At 46.1% G+C, this 21563-nt stretch overlaps 3 protein-coding genes across 5 annotated transcripts in view; 2 read left to right on the forward strand and 1 right to left on the reverse strand.

Moving 5' to 3' along the window:
* Positions 1-8315, forward strand: part of ACTR8 (actin related protein 8) — a 26370-nt gene extending 18055 nt beyond the window's left edge. Inside the window, exons 14-15 of the transcript XR_001881457.1 lie at positions 3899-3948; positions 6833-8315. The gene's annotated coding sequence lies outside the window, so the exon portion shown is untranslated. The remainder of the gene's footprint in view (positions 1-3898; positions 3949-6832) is intronic.
* IL17RB (interleukin 17 receptor B) lies at positions 1212-20595 on the reverse strand. 2 transcript variants are annotated; one of them, XM_017851891.1, is made up of 11 exons: positions 20441-20595; positions 18388-18412; positions 17277-17417; positions 14970-15097; positions 14101-14227; positions 11950-11997; positions 10310-10452; positions 9600-9674; positions 8489-8588; positions 7085-7183; positions 1212-1922 (listed from the first exon to the last, which is right to left on the reverse strand). In XM_017851891.1, the coding sequence occupies exons 1-11, from the start codon at positions 20498-20500 to the stop codon at positions 1396-1398; spliced, it is 1473 nt and encodes a 490-aa protein (XP_017707380.1). In that variant the 5' UTR covers positions 20501-20595; the 3' UTR covers positions 1212-1395. The 2 variants fall into 2 exon arrangements, with proteins under 2 accessions (XP_017707380.1, XP_017707381.1); XM_017851892.1 differs by lacking the exons at positions 14970-15097; positions 17277-17417; positions 18388-18412 and having other exon boundaries at positions 20441-20582.
* Positions 20596-20700: 105 nt separating this feature from the next.
* CHDH (choline dehydrogenase) overlaps positions 20701-21563 on the forward strand; it is a 31306-nt gene continuing 30443 nt past the window's right edge. For both annotated transcript variants that reach the window (XM_017851889.1, XM_017851890.1), the window contains exon 1: positions 20701-21006. The gene's annotated coding sequence lies outside the window, so the exon portion shown is untranslated. The remainder of the gene's footprint in view (positions 21007-21563) is intronic.

Raw genomic sequence — 21563 nt, forward strand, 5'->3', positions numbered from 1 at the left:
AAAATTGCTTTTAGAAGAGTAAAAGTTGGAAGACAAAATTCACCATCTTTTGTGTTCTGTCATTCTGTGGGGGTTTTTTCATTTGTTTGTTTGTTTTAGACAGGGCCTCGCTGTCACCCAGGATGGAGTGCAGTGGCACAATCACCATTTACTGTACCCTTGACCTCCAGGGCTCAAGTGATCCTCCCACCTCAGCCTCCCTAGTAGGTGGGACCACAGGCTCACACCATCACACTCAGCTAATTTTAAAATCTTTTGTAGAGATTGAGGTCTCGCTTTGTGACCTAGCCTGGTCTTGAGTGATCCTTTTGCCTTGGCCTTGCCAAAGTGCTACCATTGGAGGCATGAGCCACTGCACCCAGCCCTGTTTTTTACTTAAGTAAACCATTATAATAACTGATTTATAAAAGGTTACTTCAAGAGGGCTTTCAACTTAATTATTTTCATTTAACTAAGAAACTGAGAACTCTGACAGTGACCTCTAATCGGTAACTTTAGGCAAAAGTAGACAAGTTTGTGGGTAATGTATTTTGGTGTTCATGTTAAAAGGCACCTGTACAAGAATCAAGATATGAATCTAGTTTGTAGAGGGAAGGTCTTATGCAAATACTAAATCATACAAGTGGTTACATATATACTAGATCATCTGGTTCAGTAAAGGTGGGTTCAGCTTGTTTATTGCCTACTTTTGTTATCTTAAAACCGTGATTTTTTGCATGTAATAGAAGGTTTTCACCTAAGATGCTATTGAGTGAACCAGTGAGGGGTTCTTAGATTTAGTATTCATTAATTAAACATAGAATATTAGCTAAACAGTTCTGTGTACATTGCAATGCATGGACTATGCAAGACTAGATGTTTGGCTGGAAGATACTTTATTGTTGCATTATCAAAATGGTTATAGTTTTCAATTAAAACTAATTGATTTCTTTTTTTTTTTCAGTGTAAGAATAATATTTTTTATTTTTTTCTTTTTTTTTTTATTATACTTTAAGTTCTAGGGTACATGTGCATAACGTGCAGGTTTGTTACATATGTATACTTGTGCCATGTTGGTGTGCTGCACCCATCAACTCGTCAGCACCCATCAATTCATCATTTATATCATGTATAACTCCCCAATGCAATCCCTCCCCCCCCAGATTTCTATGTATAAAACTAATTTAGCTTTGAAGTTGTAAATGTAGTTTCTTTAGTTAATGCTACATTAGTTAGCAGTATTTGAAACAATTTTATTGGCATAAAATGTTTTAATTACTAAGGCTATTTGTAGGCTGCATAGTAAGCTTCAGGATCATCATACTTTTTTTCCTTGTAATTGGTGGGGTAGGAAGCCTTTAAGGTCTCTTGCTTCTCATGGGTGGGCTACAAGGAGCAGCAGCCATTGTGGCAGGCTTATGATCTTTTTCCTGCTGACACCTGCTGCTTGACATGGAGAAGTTCTGCACAGAAAGCAGTGGCATCCTTCATGAGGTGGTACTTGGGGCAGACACTGAGAGCATTATAAATGTCTTTGGTATCAGTCTCTCTAAAGTAGACCACCACATATTTGTGCAGATGAGTCTGGCTTCTTAGATCACTGCAGAAAAGGTTAAAGGCAAGGGGGAAGAGGTCTTGAGAGTTCTCACTGGGACTGCCCTCACTCTTGGCACAGGTACCATCACAAACACTGTTTACGTCACTGGAAAGAAGGAAGACAACTTTGTCTGCTGCCTTCTTTTGAGTGGCAAGCCACTGCACTGGACCCATCTCTGCTATTTTCTTTTTCTGCCACTTTTCAAGGATGACCTCACTTCTGCAATGGTTTTGAAGAAATTCAGTGAAGTAACAAATTGTGTGATGAAAACATATTTCAGATGGGTAAACAACAAGAACCTTAATGGAGGGTGTGGTGGTAGAAAAGGAAGTCATCTTGTTCCTTTCTGTCAGGGGAGAAAAGCATTTGTTATCTGTGAACAGTAAACAGCAGGCTTTCACTCTAAACCATCCCTGACAAATGAACCCTTGCTAGAGAATGTCAGCTGAGCACCAAGGGCCTTGTTAGTGACAGCAAGGAAAAACATCCTGATGTTCCTTTTGAACACATCACCTGAAACACACTGATGCTTAAACCTTAACTTTTTAAACCTTATTTGAAGGGGTGGCCTGCCCCTCCACACCTGTGGGCGTTTCTCGTTAGGTGGAACGAGAGACTTAAGAAATGAGACACAGAGACAAAGTATAGGGAAAGAAAAAGTGGGCCCAGGGGACCGGAGCTCAGCATACAGAGGACCCACGCCAGCACTGGTCTCTGAGTTCCCTCAGTATTTATTGATCATTATCTTTACCATCTTAGAAAAAGGGAAGTGGCAGGACAATAGGATCATGGTAGAGAGGTCAGCAGTAAGACATATGAATAAAGATCTCTGTGACATTGAATAAGTTTAAGGAAAAGTGCTGTGCCTTGATATGCATATGCAAACATCTCCATAAACCTTTTTAGTGCATAAAGAGCAGTATTGCCGCTAGCACGTCCCACCTTCAGCCCTAAGGCGGTTTTCTCCTTTCTCAGTAAACAGAACATACAATCGGGTTTTACACCGAGATGTTCCATTGCCCAGGGACGGGCAGGAGACAGATGCTTTTCTCTATCTCAACTGCCAAGAGGCCTTCTTTCCTTTTAAACTAGTCCTCCTCAGCACAGACCCTTCACGGGTGTCAGGGTGGGGGACGATCAGGTCTTTCCCTTCCCACGAGGCCATATTTCAGGCTATCACGTGGGGAGAAACCTTGGACAATACCTAGCTTTCCTAGGCAGAGGTCCCTGTGACCTTTGGCAGTGTGCGACCTTTGGCAGTGTATGTGTCCCTGGGAACTTGAGATTAAGAGAATGGTGATGACTTTTCACAAGCATACTGCCTTCAGGCACCTGTTTAACAAAGCACGCCCTGCACAGCCCAAAATCCTTTAAACCTTGAGTCACCACAGCACATGTCTCTTGCAAGGACAAGGCTGGGGTAGGGTCACAGATTAACAGCTTCTCAAATACAGAACAAAATGGAGTCTCTTATGTCTACTTCTTTCTATATAGACACAGTAACAGTCTGATCTCTCTTTCTTTTCCCCGCACTTATTTTAAAAGCAGTATTTTCTAAGTCCCTCTCACTAAATCCTCTCAACCAAGCCTTCTCTTTTCAAATAAATTCATAGAAACTTTAGGTTTAAGATATTTTGTTGGCCAGGTTTGGTGGGTCACACCAGTCATCTCAGCACTTTGGGAGGCCAAGGCTGGTAGATCACTTGAGTCCAGGAGTTCCAGACCAGCCAGGGCAACATGGCAAAACTCCATCTCTACAAAAAGTACAAAACTTAGCTGGGCTTGATGGCACGCACCTGTGGTCCCAGCTACTCAGGAGGCTAAGGTGGGAGGATCACTTGAGCCCAGGAGGCGGAGGTTGCAGTGAGCCAAGATCATGCCATTCCACTCCAGCCTGGGCAACAGAGTGAGACCCTGTCTCAAGAACAAGAAAAAAAAAAAAGGATACTTTGAGGTGGGTGATTGTAATCTCAGTACTTTTAGTGCTGTATATGAACAGGGACACTTGGCCTCTACACCTCACATTTTGAGTTGGGTCAATTCAGTAGTTGCTTGTACTGTCTTTTACCTGCAGGTAGTAGTCTCTTTACAGTTCCCAAAGTTAAGTGGCACCCCTTTTCAGCCCCTGGAACTTACCTGGAATTCTGCCCTATATGGTGCTATAAAACTGAATACAGGTCAGACACCATCCCTAAATGTTGTTAAGTATTCCTGAGGTCCAAGTGCCCCTGTGGCTTTCTTAGCTTAGAGCATGGAGTTAATCTCATTCTATTTACAACATCACAAATGACTCAAAGGATGCATTTGTATTTCCTTTTCTAGGTATGGAGAAGAGGAGGAGAAGTTTTTTTAAGAGCTCTGCCTCGAGCACAGTATGTAAATACTCTGGTTTCTGTATTAAAATACTCCATGTTTTTAAGCTGGCAAAGTCCTTAGAGAGTACAGCTGACCCTTGAACAACATGGCAGGGAGTGGCACTGGCCCTGCATGCAGTTGAAAATCTCCTATAACCTTTGATTTTCCCACAACTTAACTTCTAATAGCCTACTGTTGACTGGAAGCCTTACCAGGAACACAAACAGCCAATTAACACATATTTTGCATGTTTATATGTATTATGTGCTCTATTATATTTAAGCTAGAGAAAAAAATGGAAGAAAATCATGAGGCGAAAAGATATTTACTAATTCATTAAATGGAAGTGGACCATCAGAAAAGTCTTTATCCTTGCCATCTTCAAGTTGAGTAGGCTGACTAGGAAGAGGAGAAAGGGGTTAGTCTTGCTGACTTAGGGGTGGCAGAGGCAGAAGAGGTGGAAGAGGAGGCTGGAGAGGTGGGCGCCTCAGTGTAACTACAGAAATACATCATAATTTCTGACTTTTAACTTTTCATTTTCTAAAATATTTGTATATGGTACCAATCCTTCCTCCACCATTTGCTTTAGGTTTAATGCTTGTATCATAGAAGGGTCTGTGTTATAAAAGAAGTGAAAACCAGTCTTGACTGATCAGAAACCTGCCGGATTGTTTAATGTCAATTTGTTTTCTGGCGCTGCTGCTTCTGTGTCGTCTTCATCATCACCTCACACTGATTGGGAAGCACTCGTCTCCATCAGGTTGTCTTCTCTTTGTTCCTCTAGTGTGGTTATCTGTTAGCTCTTGAATTTCTCCGAGATCCGTATCTTGAAACCCTTCACCCCCCACCTTTTTTGCCACATCTACAACCTCTTTCGTGATTTCCTTGATTGGCTGTGTTGTAAATCCTGTGAAGTCAGGCACATCATCTGGACAGTTTTCTCTTGCAGGAATGTATTGTTTTGGGTTTGATGGCATTCACAGCTTGTTCTGTCACAATGATGGCATCTTCAGTGATGTAATCCTTCCAGACTTCCATGTTGTTCTCTCTGTTGGGGTTCTCTTCCATAGTGTTGACAATCCTTTCCATAAAGTACTGTGTTTAATAAGCCTTGAAGGTCCTTATGGCTCCCAATCTAGAGGCCAAATGATTATGTGTTTAGGGGCAAGGAGACCACTGAGGACTTTGGTGTTGAACTCGTGGGGTTCTGGGTGGCTGGGGGCATTGTCCAATATCAAAAGAACTTTAAAAGGCAATCCTTTCCTGGGAAGGTACTTGTGACTATAGGGACAAAGCATCAGTGGAACCAACCCAGAAAAAAGTTTTCTCAATGTCCAGGCCTCCTTATTGTACAATCAAAAGATTGGCAGCTGGTGTTTATCTTTTCCCTTCAAGGCCAGGGGGTTAGCAGCTTTATAGATAAGGCCAGTCCTGATCATAAACCCAACTGCATTTGCACAAAGCAGTCCAGTTAGCCTGTCCCTTCCTGCCTTAAATCCTGATGCATGCTTCTCTTCCTTACTAATCAATGTCCTTTGTAGCATTTTTTTCCCAGAAGAGGACACTTTCATCTGCACCGAAAACCTGTTCAGGCAGGTATCCTTTCTCCTCAGTGATTTTCTTAATGGCATCTGGGAACTCATCTGCTGCCTCTTGGTCAGCAGAAGCTGCTTCTCCTGTTATCTTGACAGTTTTTAAGCCAATCCACTTTTTAAAATTATCAAACCATCCTTTAGTGGCATTAAATTCTCCAGCTTTAGATGCTTCACCTTCCTTTTGCTTTAAGTTGTCATATATGACTTTGCTTTTTCTCAAATCATATTTGAGTCTACAGTTATGCCTTTCTTATAGCAATCCTGCACTCACATAAAAGCTACATTTTCAATACAGGATTAAAAGGTATTCTGCAAAATGTGCAAGGTTTTCATGCCTGCTGGTGTAGCTATAGTGATGGCTTCATTAATCTTTTTCTTCTTTCACTGTGGTCCTTATGCTGGATTCATTTATCTTGAAATGGTGAACAATCACAGCTGCAGACCCTCAATTTATGGTACATATCAAGCAATTTGGCTTTTTTTTCTTGTAGTGAAAAAAAAAGGTTTTTTTTCTTTTTTTCGTGATGTTGTTTCTTGGGAGCACTTCCAGCATTACTAGTGGCACTTGGTATGGGTCCTAAGGTGTTATTAAAGGTTTACAATATTGCACTAAACACGAAAAATACAAGAGAACCACTGGAGATACTTTCTACTGTGATATGTAATTTACTGGAGAGACAAACTGCTCGTTTGGAGATGATTAGCATCACATGGTGTTTTAAGTGGCTACTCGCAACACTTGAGCTCACCGCAGTAGCAACAGGAGGTGGCTAGGAAATTATTAACAGCAGGACAGTGCACACTGCAGTTAATGGTATGCAGTTACAATTTAATACCACATCTTTATGCTCATGTTTCTCTCAACTGTGAATGGTGCTGTGTACAGTTGGTATGTGTGTGTTTAAGTTTTGATACATTTTTTAACTTTTAATAGTTAAAATAGTTAACTATTGGTATGGTAGCAAATTATAAAGTAGACTAGGATCTGCATACATTTTCTGCATTTATGACATACCTTTTTCTTAATTTCTTTCAATATTTTAATTGAAAATAAATTCATCTGAGTTTTTTTTTTTAAATTGATACACATCTCCAAAAAATTTTCCAGTGTATGTATTGAAAAAATCCAGGTGTAAGTGGCTCTGTGCAGTCCAAACCTGTTGTTCAAGGGCCAACTGTGTATGAATCCAAGCGAAAGCTTTTCTTACACCTCAGAAGAACTGTTTTCTAAAAAACAGGAACTAGCATAGAGTAACCATCACAAGTAAAGTGTAATTTGTTATCAGCCATCTTTTGCCCATTTCAGTACTGGTAGATGGATCAATGGTAAAAATGGGACAGTCAGAAGATCTGGAAGTCCTGACCCTACTTTCACCTGGCATGTGTAATCCAGTGATGCTCGTATCAGTCTCCGTAGGAGCACTTGAAGGTATTACATAAATGCTATCTAACTCAGGGAAATGCCAACATGTGATTGCCTCCTGAGGAATCTTCTTTAAAAAAAAATTCAATATGTTATTTCCTTATGAGGATGTCTTTAAAGAATTATAACCCTTACCGTGCCTCCACATTAGATAAATCCCTGCCACCACCACCCATGTCACCACCAGCAGAGACGGCAGGAGGAGAGGCAGCCAGCCTCCCGGTTTGCTTCTGTCTGGAGAAAACAAAGCTTATTCACCTTTGGAAAACAAATCCACACATATCTCTTATTTAAAAACTAAGACTTTGTATACTTTGTAGAGGTTTATTTATTTTTTATTATTTTTTAGTTTTGAGACAGAGTCTCGCTCTGCCGCCCAGGTTGGAGTGCAGTGGCACAGTCTCGGCTCACTGCAGCCTCTGCCTCCCAGGTTCAAGCAGTGCTGCCTCAGCCTCCCAAGTAGCTGGGATTACAGGCATGCGTCATCGTGCCCAGCCACTTTGTAGAGGTTTAGATGCCTTTAAAACCATCAGTCAGAAGCTCTTTAGAGAGTCTGCCAATCATATCTTTTTCCCTAGAGTGTGCAGGTCTTGCATTAGATTCTCAAAAGGGATATGGGACCTAGGATGTTAAGAACAGTCGTAAAATCTCTGACTTTCTCCTGATATGCACAGGCATTTTCACAGTAGGAACTAGGGTTTCTGTCCAGTTTTTTTTTGTTCTTTAAGGAATTAATGTTATTCTCGGTACAACTGCTTACATACGTAGCACGTATAGATGGCATTTTTACAGGTCATCTTGTTAGACTGACATACATGGAGGGTAGTGCCACCCGCCTCACAGGAACATCAGGTAAGCTCAGGCACAGAGTGCCCAGGAATCTGTAAGGCTTTGCCCACGCGCAATCAGGACTGCCAGGCACCTGGGTTGTCTTCACTTCATTTGGCTGAGTCTAATGACGCCTTCCAACTTTTGACCCCACCCCGGTCTGTTGTGTAAACATTGTATTTCTCCATCTGTAATGAAAAAGCTAACACATCTCTAACTCCAGAGACATTTTCCGAAACATGCTGTTCTCAGGCACCAGTGAGGCAGTACCATTATTTCTCATTTGTTATCCAAATGTTGGCCGTGTGACCACACCAACAGCCTATCCGGGGCCACTGAGACTGGTAAGAGAATCAGAATATGGTGAAATATTCATTCTCATATATACCCAGTTGTCTTACACCTTTGACTTTTTTCAGCAGATCCTTGTGGCACTCAGAACATCCATTTTGCACTGTGTATTTTTTTTCCCTTTTGTGTATCCTGCTTTATAAAGAGTCATGAGTGGTTTTACAAATAAAACCTGTTCTTACTCAGATTCTAGGTTCTCTGGGACAGCACTGTTAGCTTTCTCTGCACCCCAGTTCGGTGTACACAGGCAGGGACCCCTTGCACTACCCCCACACACACCCTTCCACATACTGAGTGGGGGGCTGTGACTGTGTGTCCTGAGCCACTTTGATCATCTGGTTGAAGTGACTGGGCACTTACTGTTATCCAGAGGGAAAGGGACGCCTGTTTGTGGGCAGAGCACAACCGTTCCTTTATGTCGGATGCAGTCGCTGCCACAAGTAGGAAAATACGGAGTCAGCTGAGGAAAAACAAGAGGCTCAGAAAGTTCACACCATGCATCAGAGCTAAATCTTACCATGACTCCTACTTCCACCAAAACTTCCCTTCTTTCTGGCTTCACCCCTACCTCTAGTGTTGTCACGCACATTTTTCCCTTGGTCACACATCTGTAACAAAGCCCTAAAGTCAAAACCAATGACCTAAGACCCACATGCCTAAGACTCCCGGGGTCTGAACCTAAACTTTGTACATGTTACTAACATACCAGTTCCTTTATCTAAAAAGGCTAGGTCATATCTTACCACATAGACAAACATTTCCTCTAGAAAAAAGGAGCAGCAGTGATCCTGTTGGCTTCCTTCAGCCAGTGCTTTAGGACTTGCAAGTCCCTGTAGTAAGGGAAGTATGTGGTTCTCCAGAAAAGGGTAACAGCCAACATATCCTGGCTGGTGCCTGCCCCCTCTGGCCTGTCTGAGCACTTTTTATTCCAGGGAATGGAGCACGGAAGCTCCTTACTCTTTGGACCTCCTGTGTCCCCACCTCAAAAACTAGAGTTTAAAGAGATGTACTGAGAGGTGAAGGAGCACCTACTGCTCCAACTTCCTGTGTTCAGCTGGGTCCCCTGTGGCCCAGAGAGGACTGGCAGCCTGTCTCCAGAGTTCATACACTTCCTGGAACTCAAACCTTCCCATTTCAAACCCTTTGCAGCTTCATCTTGCAGTTAAAGGCTTGGGAAAGTAAAATGGTACTGCTATCCCTGAGTGCTGAGTGTTTGTGACAGAAAATGGAAATAAAAAGTGCTTTGGAAGGTCAGCAGCCATTAATACAAGCAAAAGGGACCACGACTGCCACGTCGACCTCCTGACCTCAGCAGTGTGGAGGCTGCAGCGAGAGAGCCCCCATGAATGCCACTTAACTCATATCTGCTGGCAGAAGTGCATTTGACAAGAGAGAACACATCCTTAAAAGCAATGAATGGTGGAACTCTTCTATGTCCCTTCCCTCCCCAGAGCAGCTCACTGAACTTTACCTGCACCATAGCACCTTCACTTTCCTCAGTCACTGGAATCACCACTGAAGCTCGCGTGCGTTTGTTCTGGTGTGGCTAAGAGAGACAGAGTCAAGAATTATGAGGTGCCGGGCGCACTGGCTTACGCCTGTAATCCCAACACTTTGGGAGGCTGAGGCAGGCAGATGGATTGAGCCCAGGAGTTCGAGACCAGCCTGGGCAACATGGTGAAACCCTGTCTCCACTAAAAATGAAAAAATTAGCTCGGCATGGTGGCACGTGCCTGTAGTCCCAACTACCTGGGGAGGCTGAGGTGGGAGGATCACTTGAGCCTGGAAGGTGGAGGCTGCAGTAAGCTGTGATTGTGCCACTGAGCCATCCCAGCCTGGGAGACAGTGAGACCCTGTGTCAACCTCCGCCCTGCAAAAACAGAATTACGAGGCACAGGAGTGAGTAGATTGAAGGCTTCCAGCAAAGCAGCTTTGCTTCCCAAAAGGACTCCTTTCACTAGACCGTGTGTAAAGAAGGGCCCATTTCCTGCTTCAGAGACTTCTTTCTTTCTGTGGCTTGAGGTTCACAGTGATATCTCTCAGGATGCCCACAGGGACTTGTTTTTATCTGTTGAATTCATCAAAGTAGCCCAGTACGTTTGGACAATACTGTCCCCATTTTCCTTCAATGCACTAAGGAAAGCTGGAGGGCGAGGTGAAGGGGATGAAGAGAAGAAGTACCTCAGACACTTGAGAAAACCCGATGATGGTGCTGTGTTGGATAAGAGCCATGTATCTGTTTCCCAGAGGACTGGTTGTGAAGTTCACTTCTACCGTCTCCTCATTCTTTTTACAAGCAGTGATGTTCGGATCCCACAGGCTTCCTATGAGTTGAGAGAGAACCATGTAGATGAACTTGCTAACTCTTCCCTCATTTAAGTTCCCCACAGGGCTTTATGGAAACAATCCAAGTTCTCAGGAACAATGTCCAAGAGACAGGGACGCTGCTACACAGTGAACTTTTTATCATTGTTTCCAGAGTCTCAAAGCACTTGCTGCCCAAGACAGTTTGGGGATCCGTACATCGCTGCTTTGCTAAAAAAGCTTCCCTGGACTGAGTGTGGTGGGAGGCATGGATTGGTTCTGCTACTCACTGCTGTTTTCAACCTGTCTTGAGTTAAGGGATAGGGTCAGTATTTTCTCCTTCCCAGGATGGGGAGAAGGAGCCACGGGTTAGAAAACATGTCTAAGGCTATAGAGCAAGTGAATTCACGATCAGGACTATAACCACTAGAATATTTTGTGTTCCAGGAGCTTCATCCATCAGACCATTCTGCCAACTTCACTGGATGCAAAGAAAGAAGGAAATGGCTCATAGCTTAGAGGATATACCCTGATAGGTCTGCTCTGGCAGAAAAAGTCATTTCATTCATGTGACTTGCAAATAAGGACTGGATTGATTTCCAGGAACACAATGTATAATAGCAGAAATTATCTTCTCCACCGAAGAGACCATTTCAGGCCCTGGCTCAGAACTTTCTTTAGGAATTCAGGTCCAGGACTGACTTCAAGGCCCTCTGACCGGGCTCCTCACACCTACAGTGTTTCCCTGTACCCTCAGTGGGAAGCCCAGCATCCAAATCTGCCTTCTAGCAAGGACAGCATGCACAGCTGTCTGACAGGGTACCAGGGATGCCTTGTGCGGTGAAGGGTGCCTAAAAGTTCTGGACTGATCCAAATACCACTAGCCTCATTAGCTTTCCAACACTATAATACTCAGAAATTTACACAAACCCTTGGAAAGTGGGCACTAGGGACTGATAGTCCTACAGGGGATTATTACAAAATTCAAGGGGTAAAATTCACTAGCCTGTGAAAAGTGATCCTCTTTGAGGACACAAGTTGAGGGCATACTTGTGGGCAAGTCCTTCAGCGAACTCACACTCCCACCTTGAATGTTTGCTAATCCAAACAGAAGGTTCTTAGGGTCCCCATGGCCACAGGTGGAAGGTGCTGGTCTGGGCTGGTGGAAGGGCTCATAGGACTCCCGTCAATCAGGAAGAGCCTTTGGCACTGCTGAGCCACTTGGGCTAAAATGTTGTTACCCAAGGGGGTAGGGGTGGTTCTTTGTGACTGTTGCTCCACTATGTAAATGTACTGAGGGTCTAACCCTTTCTGGACAGGCTGCTCCACTCAGTGGGCAAAGTGCTTGCTGGAGATCAGGAGCCCTAGGTGCTTCTGTTGCCACCATCGGGGGTGCCTTGGATATGCGACTCTCCCCTAGGGCTCAGTTTCTTCATCTGTGCAAAGATGAAGAGAGCTATGCTGCCTCAAGTTACAAGTTTCTTCAAATAATAAAAGCAAATGCTGTATTTACTTACCGGCCTCGACACACTTTTTTTTATATTTCATTATGTGGTCTAGGCAGCCTGTAAATTTGAATGAAAGTTTTTACATTTTAGAAAAAGCTATCTCTGCCCCACCCCCTTTGCCAACAGGTACACACCCACATACACATGCCACACCTGTAACAAATTGTCAAAACATTCCACATGTAAGATGGCAAATTCAAATGGGGCTCTAACATTTTACTGTTAAACAGGAGAACATCTGCCCATGACATGATAACCAGAGTCTAATTTAAATACAACCTTTATCAGAACAATGTCTTCGATCCCTAAGAGAAGACTCGAAAACCATCCATCATTTGAAAATGACATTTGGTAATATCTGTAGACGCTGCCCCTTCTAGGACGTGAAGCCTAATACTCCCATACCGTCACCCCTGGGTGGGGTAGAATTAGTGACTTGTTTCCAAACACGAGAGTTGGCAAAACCAGTAGATTTACATGGAGAAGTCTGGCAGGCCCCATGTCAATCTAGTGTTGATGGTGACCCCCAGCCTGGTGTCATGTGGGTGCCATGCACCCCTGATGGGATGCGATAAGAGCCCGGCACCTCTGTGATATGAATTCCCTGTCTAATCACGAGACAAACCCAAACGGGGGGACATTCTGCAGGATGCCTGGTCAGAACTCAAGACCATCAAGATTTTGAAAAACAAAGACTAAGAAACTGTTACAGACCAGAGGAGAGACACACAGGGACTAACTGCAACTGCAACAGAAAGAGGACATTCATGAAAAAGCAGGTGAAATCCAAATAAAGTCTGGAGTTTAGTTAACAGACATGTACTAATGTTGGTTTCTTAGTTTTGACAAATGTATCATGGTAATATAAGATGCTAATAATAGGAGAAGCTGGGTGAGAGGTATATGGAAACTCTTTGTGCTATCTTTGCAACTTTTCTGTAAATCTAAAATTATTCCAAAATAAGGCTGGGCACGGTGGCTCACTCCTGTAATCCCAGCACTTTGGGAGGCCAAGGTGGGCAGATCACGCGAGGTCAGGAGTTCGAGACTAGACTGGCCATCATGGTGAAACCTCATCTCAACTAAAAATACAAAAATTAGCTGGGCGTGGTGGCTCATGCCTATAATCCCAGCTTCTCGGGAGGCTGAGGTAGGAGAATCACTTAAACCCAAGAGGCAGAGGCTGCAGTGAACTGAGATGGTGCCATTGCACTATAGCCTGGGTGACAAGAGTGAAACTCTGTCTAAAAAATAAATAAATAAATAAATAATAAAATAATTCCAAAATAAAAAAGCTTATTTGAAAACAAAATGAGGTTTGCTCTCATCAAGAAAGCTGGAACCTACGTGTAGTAAATGGTGCAGCACCAAAAACACCCTGGACCACAATCTCCAATACCAGCAGTGAAGTGGAAATCACCCGTTTGGCTTTGATGCCTTGCCTGTGACAGATGACAGGATGAGGGTATGGAAAGGGTGACTCGGCTCAGACGGACCCTTCACACACACCATCCTGTCTTATCCTCATCACATCCCTGTGTGTGACATTGCAGCTGTCGTACCAGAGAACTGGTCCTGTGTCACAGAGCTGGGGCAAGTGCCCAGCATCCAACTTGGGACCACCCTGCCTCTCATGGACAGCTGGGGGACAAGCCAACTGGAGTCTGTGGATCCTCAGAGGCCCAGCCATAGGCAGCCCATCCTAGAAAGCTGAGATTGGAACGAACAAACATTTTGCATCAGTGATATAAAGAGTGGCTCAGCTGCATTGCTTTAGAAGGACCAGAGTGTGAATGTCAGCTTCACTTTTACTGTGTGTATAACCCAGGGAAAGTGACTTAACCTCTCAGTTTCTTCATCTGTAAAATGCAGCTATCCCAACCTTGGGGTTGCTGGGATGCTTAAGTGAGATGATGCATGTCAAGTATTCAGCACAGTGCCTGGCACACAGGAACAGGCTTTTCTCTACATTTTACCTGACTTTATCCTCTCTGCTCTGTGGGTAAAGTATGGTTACTACTGTGTCCATGCTTTAGATAAGGGAACTGAGACTTAGCAAGGCCAAAAGCCTTATCCAGGGTTCCCTGGGCTCTCTCTGTACATATCTCAAAGCAGGCATCCCAGCAAGACAAAGAATAATAAACAAGTGAAGAAGTTTACCTGGTGAGGTGAAATTCACAGACATGGAAGGGCCATCTTCATTCATATTTGCATTAGGAATATTATGGGCCCCAATGAAATAGACTGTGTTCAGCTCTACAGGGAAGCCGACGTAGGAGAACGTCCACTGAAAGGCAAAGCAAGGAACTCTCAATTCCCAAAACACTGCAATACAGAAACAGTATACCTTAGTGTGTTGCCCTTTTAGTTTGTATTTCATTACTTATTCTGTGAAAACTTAGGTCTCCAACCAATGCCTACTTAGGGAATGAGCACTACACAATTTATAGAATCACAGAAGTATAAAGTTTTAAAGCCAGGATCTAATTTAAATCCAGTTCTCTTCCCTCGGCTGGTAGGGAAAAACTGAGGCCCAGAGATGCTGACTTACCAAAGGCACAAAACAGAAGTAGCCGAAAATGGGATTTGAACCAAGGGATCTTGCTCTAAGCTCTGAGTCATAGCTATTTACCAGCCTGTGTGAGCAGCACATCATCCATGCTCCCCAAACAAAGGGCCTAGCTTTCAGCAACCATTAGCCAAATACATAAAAGTGCCTATGCCCGGATGCAGTGGCTCATACCTGTAATGCCAGCACTTTGGGAGGCTGAGGCAGGCAGATTGCTTGAGCCCAGGAATTCAAGACCAGCAACACAGTGAAACCCCTCTCTACAAAGACTACAAAAATTAACCAGGTCTGGTGGCTCATGCCTGTAGTCCCAGCTGCTTGGGAGGCTGAGGTAGAAGGATCGCTTGAGCCCAGGAGATTGAGGTCACAAGGAGCCATGATTGCACCACTGCACTCCAGCCTGGGTGACAGAACAAGACCCTATCTCAAAAAACAAAACAAAAAACAAAAAAGTGCTTACTTTACCACCTGAGGGTCTGGTCTGAGTCTGGAAGGCCTCCGTGTAATTGCACCTCACACAGCTGTAGGACTGGAAGTTGCTTTTGCCCGTCACACAGATCTTGGTGGCCTTCAATAAGCGGATGCTGGCTGCCGAGATAGGCAAGAGGGCATTGGTTTATTTAGCACTTGCTGTGTGGCTCACTTGATACCAGATACTTTACTAGCATGCTTTACTTTATGTCTCAGTTCATATTCACAATAGTACTGAAAGGTAGGCACCACTGTCTCCAGTTTATAGATGGGGTTTGTGAGTCTTAGGAAGTTTCAGGGAGCTCTGCTTAAACTTACAAAGGTCATCAGCAAGCAGCAGATATGAATTCAGATTCCAAAGCCCAAGCTCCCACCTCCTCACAGGTCAGCTTGAATTTCACAGGATGCCTGCAAAGGTGGCTATCGCTCTGCACTATTCTGGGTCTCTTAAGAGGAACAGGCTGGCCTCAGGGAGACGCACAAAGACCCTCCAAGAGTGTCATCACTAAACCACACCTGTTCCGATTGCACCTTTATCCATGCTGATTCTTCTCACTGAAGGCCCCTTCCTCCCATTATCTGCTTCTTCAAGTCTCACTCCTTTAAAGCCCAACTCACTCATGCACCACAGCATATAACCACATCTGTCAAAAAGCTCACTCTGTGCCAGGTAAGAGCCCAAACGCTTATGGCCGCATCTCACCTAAAGCAGCCTCACCGGGGCCCCTTTCCCGCTCCTCTCGCCCTGTCCCACTCAGATGAAGCATAGCTCCCTTCTGGGACTCCCCTGACATTGTGCCTGTGTCTGCCTCCCCTACCCCTCTGAATCCTCCTGAGTGGAGACTGTAGGTGACTCCTCTCTCTGTGCCTGGTGCTCATGGATTCTTGACTGGGTAGACTTTTTTCCAATCTGAATTTAGCAGATGGAAATCAAAAGGATGGGCATTAGGATCCCAGGAGTAGCTCACTGAAAGAACGCACGTGGTGCCTTGCAGCGTAATCTTGGGGAAATGCCAAAAGCTTCACGACGTCACCTGGGAAGTAGAAAAGTAATCTATCTAAGCCAGTGCTTGCCCTAAACAGGAGTCAGGTGGGGGAAATCATCTCTGGCCTTACCTTATCTTCTTCCATGAAGTACATACACAGAAAAGTACACAGATCGTAAGTGTACCACTTGCTGCATCGGGACACTCATGCAACCAGTATGCAGTTTAAGGAACTCCCTCAGGTGTGTCCCTCGCGCTTCCTTTCAGTCACTCCTACTCCAGCAGGAACCACTATCCTGACTTATTTTTTTGAGACAGTCTGTCACCCAGGCTGGAGTACAATGGCGCAGTCTTGACTCACTACAACCTCCACTTCCTGGGTTCATGTTATTCTGCCTTAGCCTCCAAAGTAGCTAGTATTACAGGCATGTGCCACCATGCCTGCCTAATTTTTTGTATTTTTAGTAGAGACGGCGTTTCACCATGTTGGCCAGGCTGGTCTTGAACTCCTAACCTCAAGTAATCTACCCACCTTGGCCTCCCAAAGTACTGGGATTACAGGTGTGAGCCACTGCGCCTGGTTTTTTGTTTTTTTTTTGGTTTTTTTGAGACGGAGTTTCACTCTGTTGCCCAGGCTGGAGTGCAGTGGTGCGATCTCAGCTCACTGCAACCTCTACCTCCTGGGTTCAAGTGATTCTCGTGCCTCAGCCTCCCGAGTAGCTGGGATTACAGGTGCACAACACCACACCTGGCTAATTTTTGTATTTTTAGTAGAGACGGGGTTTTGCCATGTTGGCCAGGCTGGTCTCAAACTCCTGGCCTCAAGTGATCCACCAACCTCGGCCTCCCAAAGTGCTGGGATTACAGGCGTGAGCCACCACTCCTGGCCACTCTCCTGACTTCTAACCAGTAGATTGGTTTTGTCTGTTTGGCACTTTCTGTAAATGGGATCATATGGCATGTATGCCTGCAGGCATGCACACAGGTATAAATGTACAAACTCTTTTGAATCTGCCTTCTTATGTTTGTGACATTCATCCATATTGTTATATGTAGTTACAGATCATTCATTCTTGTTGCTGTAACGGAATTTATTTGGTGATTCCTTTCTACTGTTGGGCATTTGAGTGCTTTCTAATGTTGCCTGTTATGAGTAGTGTTACTAGATCATCCTAGTATGTGGCTTTTGGTGCATGTATGCATGTATTTCTGTTGGTTATGCCTAGGAGGGGAATTAATGGTTCATATAGCCTGCACATTTCTGATTTAGCAGACATTTTGGGCCTTATCTCTGATAGATGCAAACTTACCATCTGCCCGGAGTACCCAGCTTACGTTCATCAAAATTGAATAGTCCCCTGTTGCAACACTAGTTTTAACAGGTTCTACTCGGAGGTCCCTCAAGTCTCCAGGGGTTAGATCATGTTGTAGCATCCACTCTGGAGACGGCCCTGGGAAAAGGCAAGACTTCCATGACACTCTCCTTCCCGGCCCAATCTGATGCCATGCCATCTCCTCTCAGTGACTCACCCCAAACCTTCCCCCATTCACAATTCCTCACTTCTTTTTTTTTTTAAATTAAAAAAATTGTTTTTTTGTAGAGGTGGGGTCTCACTCAGTTGCCTAAAATGATCTCAAACTCCTGGCCTCAAATGATCCTCCCGCCTCAGCCTCCCAAAGTGCTGGGATTATAGGTATAAGCCACCACGCCTGACACAATTCCTCAGTTCTTCCTGCTAAGGCCAAATGTTTCTTAGTGCTGGTTGATTTATAGCCGAGATAATGCTGCTCTAAGAGAAGTACTCTCAGCCTCCTGGCCTCCACCTGCGGAGCACTTGGGACCACTCCAGGTGCCTGTGTATGTACATATGTATATATTTAGTGTATTTGACATGTTTATTAGAGTCAGCCTTGCCTTCCTAAGGCCTCGCCCCTGGATTCCAGCCAGTTGGCCCACACAACCCCCACTTTCCCACCTCCTAACCTTTGCTGGTGCCATCTCTCCTCCAGCTCACTCTCCCCACTCACATTTTTTGGGCAGAAGCCTACCCATTCTTCAAATGTCACCATCTCAAACCCCCGCTCTCCTATGAAACATTTGCTTCTTGGTCCCAACTCTAAGTGACCTTCCTTTCACGGCCTCGATCTTCCTCTGCAGAGTGGCAGGCATCATTTTCCACCTTATATGGCAAGTCCTACCCTGACTGGCCAAGAGGCGAGCCTGTCTGAAACACGTCTTCATTCCCATGGAGCCCCAGAGTTCTGCTTTGAGCAGACAGAGACTTCATCCGCAACAGCTAGTAAAGCAATGGTTCACCCTGTGCCTGGTCTTCGATGACCTATTGCCTATATTAGGCCTCCTAAAAGTCCAGCTGTGCTTTCAATGTAACGCCCCAAATACCCATTCTCTAATGTACCTACCAGTTTCAGAGCCACATTGAACGGTCTGTGGGAGAGAAGAAAACCAAGCGTCATGCTTAAGCCGGCAAACCACAAGCTCTCCTTTGCCAAATTAGGTAGAACACCATTTTCCCCTTACATGCATACACAAGTGACAAACTTTCAATAAAAGATGAACTGGTTCTGCTTCACAGCTTAGGGCAAAACTAAGCTGCCCCACTGTAGGCTATGACGGACCATGGATTAGCCATCAGTATACCTGATCCCCAAGCCAGTGCATAACCTCACTTGAAGACCAGAGGTGGGTCTCCATCTGTCTCTGGATGTCAGCCTTCCCTGCTGCAAGCAGGGGATGACTTGGGACCGATGTGAGGCCCCTTCACACTCTAACGTTTAACTCTAGGATTTTAGGATGGCCTGGAGTATTTACTGGGCTACCCCAGGTTAAGGAGTAGCTATGCCAAGGAGATGAACAAAAGAAAGCTCTGAATGCAGTCCAGGGTACTTTCCTCAGGTTCTTTAAAATATTCCCCTTCTAACACAAAAGGACTCACTGAGCAATTAAGGAAACCATAAGCAATTATTTGTGTTCAAGAAAAGCTGGTACTAAATCGTTTGAAGTTAGCTGCTCATGTTTCTTCATAAAAAAAAAATAATTTGTGCTTTGGTTCTGGAATAAATTACTCAATCTAAAATATTGAGGCTTTAGCCAGCAGCAAGCTCAAATGACAAGACTCATTGTGATATGTCCAGCAGCTCTGGAACACCCTGCGGAGCATCTACATTTCCAAACACCTTCTAAGGCCTCCTAAGACTTTTGATGGTTTGAGTGATTTGAGTTTGGGCAAAATTGTCAATCATTTATTTGTCTTTAAAAAAATGAACTCTAAGGGATATCATCAGATTCTTTTTTTTCTTTTTTTGAGATAGAGTCTCACTTTGTCGCCCACACTGGAGTGCAGTGGTGCAGATCTCGGCTCACTGCAACCTCCAGCTCCCGGGTTCAAGTGATTCTCCTGCCTCAGCCTCCTGAGTAGCTGGGATTACAGACGCCTGCCACCATGCCCAGCTACTTTTTGTATTTTTAGTAGAGACGGGGTTTCACCATGTTAGCCAGGATGGTCCTGAAATCCTGACCTCAGGCAATCCGGCCGCCTCAGCCTCCCAAAGTGCTGGGATTACAGGCGTGAGCCACCGCACCCGGCCAGACTTTATTATTATTATTATTATTATTATTTTAAACAAATAAGCCATCATATCAGGAGCTGAGTTCTTATCAAAGGGCCGGTGAGACCAGCCAAGCAACAACCCTAAATGCTACCAAGCTCAAATTGTTGGCCTTGTAGCAACTACAGCAAAAGGGATGAATTCTTCCCTGCAGTGCAAAAAGTCAAGGGGGCTTCTGAAGTGACACAGAGGGGAAGGACAGGAGCTGGAGACATCTGGAAACGGTGAATGGGGTTTGTCCACCAGCAGGTGACTACGGAGCTTGATGCTATATGCTATTTTAAGAGGGCAGGGGTATCGTTTCAAAGGTTATTTGGGGAATGAACTGTTTTCTCTTCAGTGACCCAGAAGATTCCCTCGATCATTCAGGGCACTGGGGAAGAAAGGAAACTGTCTTCACGAATGAACATGGTAATCAATATGGCCAAAAAGGGAGGGGGTGCTAATGGAGAAACAGTTCTTGTGCCCCAACAGGTGAGCAGACCCCAAGTAACAATAACGAGTGCTGACTACGTGCCAGCCCTTCGCCGCTAATTGCAGGCCATGTCGTTATTCCTTAAGAGACCCTGGTAGGTTCGGTACTGCCCTTCGTTTTACCGTTCAGGACTTGGAGTTTGGTGAGCAGAAATGACAGAACCAACAGTACAGGGGGCATCTGAGACCGGGTCTGTCTGATTCCCACGCCCCTGACTCAAGCAGCCTGACGCCGATGTCCGGGGCTGCCCCGAGGGTGCAGGCATGCCCCTCCAGCCGGCGGTCCGCGCACGCCTTCGGGACAGCCTGGAGTGGCGGGTCAGACGACGTCAGGATCCGGGAGATGGGTTAAGGGGTGCTGCAGGGGGCTTACCGGCTCTCGAGGTACTGCGCTCCTGCACAGCGCGGCCAGGCTCAGCAGCACAAGCGACATCGCCGGACCACTGCGCTGGATCCAGGCTACCCGCACGCTGCGCTCTTATCCCGGCGCTCCGAGGCCGCCCCTTCTCGGCTCCGCCTCTTGCAGTGCGGCCCCAGTCCCGCCACCCGGACAGAGGGCGGGCCCGCTGGCCCCCTCCCAGGCTGGGGCAGGTCGCAGCGCCCTCGCCTGCCGGGACTCGGAAGAATGGGCAGAGTCCGAGCGCAGGCGGAGCACCGGCAGCCGCGGCGCGCGCCGGCCCCCGCGCACACGTGCGTGCAGTAAGCCAGGTGCCCCTGCTGCACCCGCCCTCGGGCTGCGCGCCCCTACGCCGGAGCCCAGCTAGCCTCGCTGCCCTGGGGCCGACCTGGTCGGAACGGCTGCGTGCCCCTTCCGGACACGGAGAGCGCGCGGGGCCCCGGCGCCGCCAGTTTAAGTGCCGCGGGACAGGGGCCGGGCCGCGGCCACCCGCTCCTCCCGCGCTGGCCCCGACTGTCGGGCCCTCGGCCGAGTCGTCCCGGGTGAGTAGCCGCGGACGCGCCCCGACCACCCCGCAGCAGCGCCGCCGGGCCGGGAGCCCGGAGAGGCCTGGGGGCCGGAGGTTTGGGGCCGGGCTGGACGCCGAGAACCGGGCCCGCTTTACACAATCGCCCCGCCCCGCGAAGCGAAATGGGTGTAACGCGGACTGCTGAATCTCACTGACTGCTGAATCTCACTGACTCCTTTGAGGGAGCGAGTTCTTTCAGCTACGCAGTGTTAGAGCGGTAGGAGTGCCCACTGCCCGACCCCAGGCTTTCTGGTAAATGTCTGTTTCCACCAAGTGAGTTCGGACAGCAGCACCTGGGGCTCCCAAAGCGGAAGCCGTCAGCACTGGCGATTTGGAGCTGCGCTTCTCAAATTTCCCTGGGCTGGGATCTTTGAGCGCCGCCTAAAATGAGATCCAGACGGCAGGTCCGGATCAGGCCCGGGATCTGCATTTAACGAGCCTCCACCCACGCCCCCGTAATTCGTGGGTGGGTGGCCCAAGGACCATCCTTTGAGACACAGTGGTTTGGGGGAAAGTTCACAAAGATCAGCT

Source organism: Rhinopithecus bieti, unplaced genomic scaffold (assembly GCF_001698545.2).
Source record: "Rhinopithecus bieti isolate Rb0 unplaced genomic scaffold, ASM169854v2 scaffold_33647, whole genome shotgun sequence".
Classification (NCBI taxonomy): Eukaryota; Metazoa; Chordata; class Mammalia; order Primates; family Cercopithecidae; genus Rhinopithecus; species Rhinopithecus bieti.